At 34.6% G+C, this 11,097-nt stretch overlaps 1 protein-coding gene across 2 annotated transcripts; it reads left to right on the plus strand.

The window, feature by feature from the left end:
* Positions 1-444: 444 nt before the first annotated feature.
* On the plus strand, positions 445-6,972 carry LOC102690017 (fucolectin-1-like). 2 transcript variants are annotated; one of them, XM_015356830.2, is made up of 5 exons: positions 445-559; positions 2,033-2,109; positions 5,169-5,454; positions 5,554-5,617; positions 6,730-6,846. In XM_015356830.2, exons 1-5 carry the CDS (start codon positions 537-539, stop codon positions 6,745-6,747), a joined length of 468 nt encoding a protein of 155 aa, XP_015212316.2. In that variant the 5' UTR covers positions 445-536; the 3' UTR covers positions 6,748-6,846. The 2 variants fall into 2 exon arrangements, with proteins under 2 accessions (XP_015212316.2, XP_015212315.2); XM_015356829.2 differs by lacking the exon at positions 5,554-5,617 and having other exon boundaries at positions 450-559; positions 6,730-6,972.
* Positions 6,973-11,097: the final 4,125 nt, after the last annotated feature.

Here is an 11,097-nt window from a genome sequence, read left to right on the forward strand (position 1 = left end):
AATTGGTGTATGAAAATTCTTTAAGATTGCTATTAGAGCTGATGTTTAAGAAATGTCATGCTGTGCAAAGAGAAATGGCTGTTGTCAGCACAGGTTAGCCCTCTCTTCTGCTTGTTGAAAAAGTTGAATACTGTATATGTGAATTTATTTTATGCTCTTTGAACAGTTTCTAAAGAATATCATTGCATGTCTTTTGAACATTTAAAAATGGTCAAATTGGATGATACAAAAAGCAATTTTCCAAAGTGATGCATTATGTTTGCTATCCTTAATTACAGTGATTTTGCTTGTAACAGTGGAAATTCAATTTCAGTATATTTTTGTGGGAATTTTACCAAAAATGTGTCCTCCCCCTTTTGACCTGTGTTTGATTTGTGATCGGTTATATAATAACAAATGTGTTCTTATCAGTGTGTAACTAGACAAAGTTCAACCAAAATCTGAGGCAACAAAAAATACCTACTTGTAGTTTGCTATATAATGTACCTTGGAGCCTAAACAAGTAGAGTTTGAGAGGAAGGAACATACAACCAACAATGCTATGTGCAGAATTAATAAGGTAAGAAAAATATAATTCAATATAGCTGTGGACAATTAATAATTGACTTCTAATAGCATACAGGAATAAAACTAAAGGTTATTTAAACATGGTAAAATGAACCTTGTAATAATTATTATAGGATAAATTTAACATAGTACTATAATGTAGCTATGCTACTTCAAGTCCTTAATGGAATAAGAATGTCTTACTAACTTGCCCCTTTTGACTGATCACCTCTTTTTATGCATGACCCCTGTTTCTAGCTTGTATTTGAATATACAAATTGTATAGGTATTGATGAAAAAAAGAGCATACTGTTTGATTTTAAATGACATACTATACATTATGTAAGATGACCAGGGAAAGGGTCATTTATATTTTGTTTCCTGATGTAGCTCACCTGTGTCTCATTGTTTCGCTGCATAGGTCTTTTCCAAAAGCGGATCAGCTGGTTCTCCTTGGTGGCCATCTTGCTCAGGTCTATATCAAGTATATTAAATGTTTTGTTCCGGAAATACCGGTTATAAATGACCCTTCCCTTGGTCATCTTACAATTATCAAAACTTACATGATATATAACTGTATATACAGTGAAAACAAGAAGGAATACGAAATATTCTAAAGCACAAACATGAACACTCACACCAGGGCCAATTGTCCCCTGATTCTGAGTAAAAATGGACCTTCGAATTAATACTACCAGAATTCTTGTTCATTACCTTTCACCACCATTTGACTCCTCCTGCACAAGGGTATAATTTTGTGAAAGAGAAAATTTACTTGTAGAAGATTATCTCCTACCTCGTATCCTACTTATCAGGTATATCCTATACATTTTATATGGATAGCCTTTCTTAAAACTTGCATCAGAAAAGAATTAAGAGGCATGTACTGTCCATCCATCCATTTTCTTCCAGTTCGGAATGGAACACATTCCAGCAATGAAATGGGTGCAAGGCAGGATATAACCTGGACTGGATGCCAGTACATCTCGGGATACATATACAGTAGATACAAACACGCACAGACTAATGCAGGAGTTAATTTTCCCAGAAGCAAATTAACCTGAAGCTTATGGAGGAAATTCATGCGAACACAAGGGAAAACATACAAACTCCAAACAGATAACACCCCAGGAATCAAACCTTCACAGGACCCCAGCGCTGTGAGGTAGCAATTTTGACCAGTGCACTACCATGCTGGCCAAAAAACAACATATCCCATATACTGCACTGTATATTTTTCATCGTATGACCTTCTGACTCCACAACTTTGGTACTGTGGACTTTTACTCAGTGCTTTAAAAAACATTTTACTTCAGATAACATCCATGCGAGGTTGAAACTCAGTTAATTATACTTCTTGATACCATAATTTGCATACCTATACTACATATTATGGGGAGAATGGAAAAGTTATAGTTTACTTCTTTAATGATTCAAGATTTGTTTTTTATTTAAATGTGTTAAAATAATGCTTTTTCTTTTTCAGAGTTAGTATCCTTTTATCACTGTTATTTTTCACTTTTTTGGCCAAGTCCAGCACTGATGACTGCAACTACTTTAACAGTAAGTGAAATCATCTCTGTTAGTCAGGCTTTCTTTTTTTCATTTAAGTCATTAAGTTAAGATAAAAGTTTTTTTTTCAATTGTTCAAAAAAATAATGTAGTATTTCAAGGGTAGAAAATGTTAGATGTTTCAACTGTTATTCTGATTACAGTCGATGGGGAGCCAGAGCATATTTTGGCAAGCAACAGACATTGGGCAGAATACACCCAGGGCAGAAAAAGAATGAAACATATACTCACGCATTCACACTAAGTCCAATTTTCCAGAAACCCAATGAACTTAAAAGTATGTCTTTGGGAGGCTGTTATAGGAAACTGGGGTACAAGGCATACATCTGAACACCAAGAGAACATACAAATTCCACACAGAGAGAACCCCGTTCTCTCTCAGAATTGAAACCAGGGTCCCAGACAACAATGCTAATGATGTATGCCACCATATCAACTATATAGACTTGATAATTTATTAAATTCAAAACAGACCAAATCAAAAACAGAAAACCCAAATTTATCCCCACCTAACCAGCTCTGTAATTTCTTACCAAAGGATCCTAGATGTTAAATATAATTAAAACAAGACAGAGACAATGTCTTATACAATCTCAGATTGTTGATTCAACAAAAATTAGGTGCATAACCACAGAAACCTCTTTTTCCAAAGAAAGGTGTTTCATTATTGGACGCACAACAAACAAAAGTAAACATGTCAGCATACCGTGTAATGGCTATGAAATGATTTGAGGTAAAAGGGGACAGATTATTTTGAGCTTTATAAATCAGGAGATTTTAAAACTAATCCTAAACTTGCAGAGAGACCAAGATAGGATTGACATTTTTGATGGATTTTGATTTAGTTACACTTTAAGCAGCTGGGTTCTGAAGATACTGCAATCTGTGGAAAGCCTGTTGCATCAGGGGGCAAGAGCAAACAATGTATTACAGTAATCTAAACAAGAGAATGAAAAAGCACGAAGGAGTTTCTTAGCATCTACCTGGAAATCCTAGTAATAATTTTGATATGAGTTTAAATATTTTAAACCAGGAAACAAAACATAACAGCAGGAAGTTCTACCTGGGTAGTTTACCTAATCATATAAGCCTCCTGGCAATTGTAAAAACATGTACAATGAGGCACACCTGGTATGATTGAGTAATTAGCGCTCACAATTCTGTGTGAGGATAAGGAACTGTCTAGATAAGCTCTGCATGGAATTAGCCACACCTCTGATCAAATTAAGAGATTTATAAAAAAGGGGTGGAGGGAGGTGAGGAGATCTTAAGTTCGTATCTAGACTTCAGTTTGAAAGGAGTGGGCATGGGCGTTTGAAACTGATTGGGTTGGCTTACTGATTTGTGGGATGGACTCAACAAGCTTAGAAAGCTTGAGAAAATACCGTTAAAGCTGTACTGAGGACGTCACAGGTGTTGGACACCTGTGTGCTAAAAGCTAGATTCTTTGGTAAAAGAAGGAGTTAAGTATTGTTTGGCAGGATGCACCAAACCTTTTCTTCAAAGCTGAGAGAGATGGGCTTTACAACTGAGAAGTATGTCAGATAACAACAAACTAGCAGTCAAGTGTTCATAGAGAGGTGTCCCCATCACTGTTTTCTCTGGTTCTTTTGTGACTCCTCATAGTAATCATGAAGTACAAGTTTTGGCAGATTAGTTAAACAGGCACCATATAAGCACATACTGTAGCACCAACCAGACCACAAACAATTTCTCAATGAAAGTAGATGCTTGTGACTGGGTTTTATCCCTTCAGACTTCAATTGGTCATAATACATAATTCGCGATTACATTAAACTTAAATAGTTCCAAGAATATTACCAGGAGATTAAAAAGTCTGAATTTCTTAAAATGTATGTTAAAATCCTGTTCCTCAGAAGTGAAAGTTATGTAGAGTATAAAAAGTTCTCAGAAGTGTATATAACATATACAATATATAATTAAGTTTATTATAATTTTTAAATAATTACTTCTTCTGTTTCCTTCACTGAAGTACAGAACAATTGCCCAAATAATCCAAGTAAAAGTGAACTGCAGATTCCTCACCTGAGAGAACAGGGTTCGGATTTCTTTTTTCTTTTAGTAACTCTTATCTATCAGTATATCAGAGAATATTGAAAATAAACAGCAATCTGTGTACCCACATAATCTCTTTCAGTTTCCATAAGTAGCACCTGCTGTTCTTTTGACAGCAAAAAGCAGAACAGTCATTAAGTCAGTCTGGAGGGTCAAATTCCTTTGATTTATTTTTATTTCAGGTGAAGCATTAAACTTCTTACACACCATACATCCACATCCTGAATAACATAACAGTACAAAACTGACATGAACCCAGCTGAATACTGTTCAGCACTGAAGGTACAGATATTGCCAGGTTGAACTAAGCACTTGCTTAATTGCTGATGAATATGTTTAAATCCTTAGAAAAGCCACTTAAAGCCTTACCAGGTTTGGGTTCTCCAGTGTGACTTTGGAGACATAAGCAAAACAACAAGCTTTGTGATACAAATGTATGAAATCTCCCCCAAGAAATGAGAAACCCTTGTCCTGGTTTTCTTACTGTTTCCTGTTTCATCTTACACAAACATTTACAGTATGTTACATCTCATTTTGTTCAAGAATATAAATGTAAAATATGTTTTGTTCCATAACATGCATACAGTATGTAAAAGGTAATAAGCTTCAATGCTGTTTTACTGAGTATTTAGCCCGGCATTTCAGTTGTGCACAAAACTGATGAATATATTAATGATGAGTATGCCATTTGTAAATTGGTAAGCATACAAGGAAGGACATTCAGATCTCAACTTGGTTTAGCTAAAGCGGTGCTTAATGTGATATTTATAGAACACAAAGGTGAATTATACAATCAAACTCTGTGATCCACAAAACACTGATTATACCAACCCTCTGCCCTCTGTTCTTAAAAACAGAAAATCTGTCAAAGGTTATGAAATTATTTTTAGGATTCCATTTTGTATTTGTAGGCTTGTCATGTTGGTTATGTCTTTGTTTCATAGTAATGTCATCCAATCTATTTTTTTTTTCAGTTGAAAATGTTGCTCTGCGTGGAAAAGCAACCTTGTCAAAACCGTACAACCATTTGGGCCTAGCTTCCAATGGTATTGATGGTAACCATGATGGGATTTTTGAACATGGGTCCTGTGTACATACTGGAAATCATGATACCCCCTGGTGGAGGGTAGACCTATTGGAACCACACAGAGTAGAGTGGGTGATCATCACAACACGAGGAGACTGCTGTCCTGAACAGATAAATGGATCCGATATTCGCATTGGCAACTCATTAGATAACAATGGCAACCAAAATCCCAGGTTGGAATCAAAAAACAACTTTCAGTGTCAAATGATAGAGCTAACAGGAAAGATATGATAAAACAGATGTATTGAAGACATGTTATTTTTTTTTAAAAGATTGAGCTCAACTGTTTTGAATGTGGATCAAACCCTTAAAAATGTCCCCAAATCTCCCAAAACTGTAAGGTCCTTAAATAATTTATTTTTTGTTCTAACTTCAGGTGGTGTTTGATAAGTCTTAGTTATTATGTCATGGAGATTATTGATCAAAAATGGACTTTAGAAAAGCAGACACTAGATATCCCCTTGCATGTAGCCTGTTGTTAGCACACCCATCGATTTGGCATGTGTGCAGTTTTTCATTTTCATCTCTTTAAAGCATTTTCTAATTCTTGAGAAACAAAGCACACACTCACAGAACTAAAGTCTGCTATGCTAAAAGGGCAGGGCTTCTATGAAGGAAGGCTTTGATGCAATTGGTAGTCTTCAGCAATCACACCACCATAATTCACATGTCTTACTCACATTATGATTGTTGTTAGATGTACTTTAATACATTTTATTATAGCCAGTGTTGGGGATAATGTGTTATATACTCTCAGTATACTGTACATAGACTATGTTAACCAATTCAGATAATGCAATGAATTAAATATGGTATATGATTCGAATATTTAACAAAAGCAAAGTTTAGTGTTAATATAATTTATGATACATTAGTCTTATGCTATAATGATCAGTATCTAGCAAAATGTAAGGAATAAAATGGCATGCTATTTTTAAATGTAATTAGTAAATTTAATTAGAAAATATATTGATGTTTTTCAGGAGAACAGTTTTTGAAAATGACATTTACCCAATGTACTAAACTAAACTCTGATCACACATTATGCAAGACAACTGTTTAGCTAGTGGATCTTAATCAGAGAACCTCAGAAATAAAGGGAAAGCCTACAACCCAAGTCAAGTAATATGCATAATTCAGACATTTAATATCTCATAATCATTATTATAATGATAAGAATGACATGTTTGGGATAGGGTTTTGACTTCAAATTGGGGTATAGCCATTAAAAAGCATTGACTTTAAAATGAATACCCAGGCAGAAATGTCTGAGAATTCATGCTTTATGCACGTTGCAATCACCTATATTGATTGATTTGTTGATTAAGTGATTGATTGACCCATTTATTAGTTGTAGCAATATTTAGATGCTTATCAGGAATTCTTATCTCCAGTGATTAACTTTATCTACTGCTTACTATGAATATTGCCTTGTTTTTTTGTTTCAGATGTGCAACTATCACTAACCTTCAAAGTGGAATTTCAGCCACTTACAAGTGCAATGGAATGGATGGCCGCTACATAAATATAGTTAAACCTGGAAAAACTGGTGTTGTGGTTTTCTGTGAGTTTGAGGTCTATGGTGTGCCACTGAAAAAGGAATATTGTACAAGTAATAACAAAAAAGATTGTAATGATAATAAATAAATAATAAATTGTAGACCTTTCATTAAAGGGGAAATGGACTTGAATTATCAGTCTCTCTTCTCGATTTCTTCACTCTTATTTTCTTATTTTGGTATTGTTGTGTAAAGTGTGGCTTGCTCTCTTCTTTTGATCATATTCACATAGTATGAAATTGTAGCAGTATGGACCTTTCACAAATCCTTACTTAACGTCCATAACAGAACTAAAACACCCACACTGTGCCCCCACATATAAACTCACAAGTAAAAAAAAATGTTGGATTTAATTATTACAGAACTGCTTGATTGCATGTTACAAAAATCTAATTGGTTAGAACTACATAAAGCTTATCAGAAAAAACCTTCTGTTCATTTGTTCACACTGTCCTTGATAGGTAGAGTCATACTCCATTTGAAGTCCACAACAAAATGTGCCAATAAGTGGTTGGATCCCTCTTTATTTTTTTTGTTACAGTTTTTTTAGTTTCTGTCTCTTTGAAGTCATGATTTATTGTTGGTAATTTTTTTATAAATAAACTTCTTCTTGCCCTGTGTAAATTTCAACTTAGCATTCCCTCTAAAGCATTGTAATGTTGACCATTTTATCTACTTAGAATGCACATTCTTAATGATTTCAGTTCCAATCAACCAATCACACATCAAGTAATTTGCATATCTCAACACAAGTACAATCTAGTTCATGTTTTGCCCGTATTGTAATTTCAAACTCTCAGATTTTTATACTTGTATGTTTTTGACACAAAAAGTTATAGGGACACTGATTGGCCAGGGACTCTGGGCATATTCCCTGTTGGCCTACATGTCAATATTTTTGTGGAACATTCCAAAATGCCTCTCCAGGTTATCAAGGTATCGTATGCTCCGTTTGCGTTCATTATTAGTTGCTTGTTCAAAGAAAACTAACAAGTTAGTTCAGCAAGACCTACTATTTCTAAATCAATAATGCTTATCCCCTCTAATCATATTGCTTTGTAGATAATCCTCTAGTTTAGAATTATCACCTCAATGGCCTTATATTTAACAGAAGCAAGTCTTATTTTTGGTCTGTAATTACTAAGTACCCTTCTGTCACCGCTATTGTAGATGGCTGAGACATTAGCAACTTTCCAGTCAAAGAATATCACCCCTGTCTTGTGTAACTGTTCGAAAAAGTTTTATTTTCAGTCTACAAATAACATCCTTTGAATCCTTGCAGAAATCGTGGTATTACCTATAATGTTGCAGAGATAGATTTCATATTAATAAATATAACACTATAATTTTACAAGTTTGAAATCTTGTAGACCATTATATGAACATTCCATCAGAGTTCTGATTACATTTTGTTGAAGTATTATTATACTAAAAGCTTGGTACAATTCAAATTTTTTAGCTGGATTTTAGTTTAATATTTCTACTCACCAAAATAACTACAGTACACATACTTAAACAAACTATTACTAAGACCATGTAGCAACTATAATCTTCAGCCAGCTACAGTACATACAGTATACAGTATAAAAAATCCTAAGGAGTATACTGTATATAGTGTCAGTCCAAACTCCACCAGATTGAGCAGCAAAAGGTCATAGTGTCACTTTTAGTGTAAATTAAAAGGAAAATAAGAAACACTTTAATAAAAACAGTGTGTGGAACGGATCTCCCAGCCATGTGATTCACCCATTCCAGGAATTTCACCAAGAGGCAGGTTTTCTCTGTCCGTAATTTCCATTCAATTAATAACTAAAGTACCAAACAAACAAGATGTGCCAAATGACTTATCTTTTTTCAAGTATCTTAATTATATGTATAATTATTATGTATGAATATCATGAATTATATTAATAATTATTATTATAGCTATTATTATGTTATAAGAAATATCTATTGGAAACCATTTGCAAACCTCGACTACTTTTTAATTTGATTTAGACATTAAAATATGATCTAAATGAAAAACAATATTTTAATTATTTGCTATAGTATACAGTGTATACCTAAATATACACTTCTATGCATGAGTTGGAAACATTTCAATCAATAGAATCTACAAAGAAATCAACATTACAAAACATCTCATTACACACTTATTTTGTTTTTTGCTGGGGTCCCCTTTCATGCATTTTCATTTTTTCAGGCAAAAAAACATGAAAAACTATTTTTTTCAATGCTTTCTTCTCCTGAACTGGAAAGTGCACAAAAAAAAACATTTCATTTTCACATGTGCATCCTTCACAATGAACACAACAACTCCAAAGACTAGTATTCCTTCGGTGCTTACAGTATATGGCTTATGTACTGTAACTTAGTTTATCCTATGGCAAAAAAACAAATATTTAATATATCTGATTTGCATACCTACAGTGATACAAATCAGATTTATTTTGTAGACTAGTTCATATATTTAACTTCTTATACTAAATTATACTAAAATGAAATAAAATATGGATATAAAATAATAAAAAAACATCATTTGATTTGCAAATTGTGGATAAGAATGTCTGAAAGCCTCCAGCACCTATAGTTTATAACAGAAGTTGTCATCTCTATTAGGCTGTACATATTTTTATTAGATGAAAAGTAGTCTGTCAATGGTTGAAATTGTTAACAGAATATTACATTATCTCTATAAACTCTTCACGGAGTGGGGTATATATACTGTAGAGATGTTTTAATTTTTAATTCTTGTACAAATATATGGAGGGAATTTGAGGGGTATATTTAGTGTGGAGCTGGAGCCCTGGAGGAAGGGCGATGCATTGCCTAACGAGTCACAGCTGGACCGCCGTGGCCTAATGAAGAACAGCTGTACAGGCAATTTATAACCACACTGGACACGCCTCTGACGGGCTGAGCAGCGTTTGTTTCTGGAAGTGGAGTGATGCTATTCTGACGGTCCTTGGGGGGGATTGTACTCGAGCGTTAGGTCGACTCTTTTCTTTTCACCTGCCCCGCTGTGCAGTTCCACCGGGACCGGCTGTTCCTTTTTCACAACTTTTATTTTTGGCCTTGCGCTCCCAGACTGGACCCTGCTAGAGAGGGTAAGTCCGGCCTAGGCGCTGCTCTGCACCGACAGCGCAGCGCCTCTTTTTGTAACAGCGCAATTTTCCCTTGTTTTCTTCCGGTTCTTGCCAACGTCACACCGGTACCTCCGCCCCCTCACAGCGGGCGTCGACAAGTTACCGGTGTTCGCCGCGGCTCCTCCCACTACCGCCTTGCTACACTACGTTTTTGGGTAGTGAATGGTTTTCTTAAAACAAAGATCTTATGTTGTACAATATGAAAGAAGTGAGGTGAAGACTTAATATTACTCTTTTTACCACAATCGATATTGGGGTAGAAAAAAAGTGATTCATCTGACATGTTAAAGTTATTAAAGAGTGCAAGTTCTTAAAGACTTCTTTTCTGGGCTGTTTAAATGACTAATCTTTTGCCTTGGTGACTGTGTATTTTGGAAAGCTCAAGTGGTCAACTGAATTTCAATAATTTTTGTAAATGTAAAACATGAGTGATAAAGAATTTTTGGAGAATACTAAGGAGGAGTGGTTTGGCTTCATCTGAAGTTTAATACTACATGGAGAAAATAAGAATTACACTTCTGCAACTGGTTGCCTACAAGAAGCATAACCCCCCCCATAAAGCAGAAGAGGTGTTTAGGGAGGTCACTCAAGGCCCACAGTTGATAACCTTTTGCTACACCCTTCAGCTCTTTCTCTTATCTTCTCTAATAAATGCAAGAGAAGCCCCACAAGCCCTGAAGTGCATGTGGTCTTATTCATCCAAGATGAAGAGATGTCTATCAAAACTTGACAGCAGTACCATGATGCATTAGGCATGTGATTATGATATTAGGTATTGAACTGGAATACAAGAGATGAACCAATCTAAACATCTAACATGCCAATGAGCATACTAAAGCTAAATGCATAAGACAAAATCATTTACTTAATAAAGAAGAAAATCCATGTACAGTAAACTAGAAGTCAGAGATCCTAAAAAATAGGAAAACCAAAATGGAGAAAGGAAAAATGTGAATGATTCTTTCATATAAGAGTTTTATTAGTACTTATAAACACCAGCACAAAATGAAATTTGTATAAAAAACCTAAAGTAACCCTGACCTTTCAGATTAACTAGCAGTAATTATTAAACTTTCATTTTAGAATTTTGTTTTTAAGGAATTTCTTATGA

Source organism: Lepisosteus oculatus, chromosome 10, assembly GCF_040954835.1.
Source record: "Lepisosteus oculatus isolate fLepOcu1 chromosome 10, fLepOcu1.hap2, whole genome shotgun sequence".
Lineage (NCBI taxonomy): Eukaryota > Metazoa > Chordata > Actinopteri > Semionotiformes > Lepisosteidae > Lepisosteus > Lepisosteus oculatus.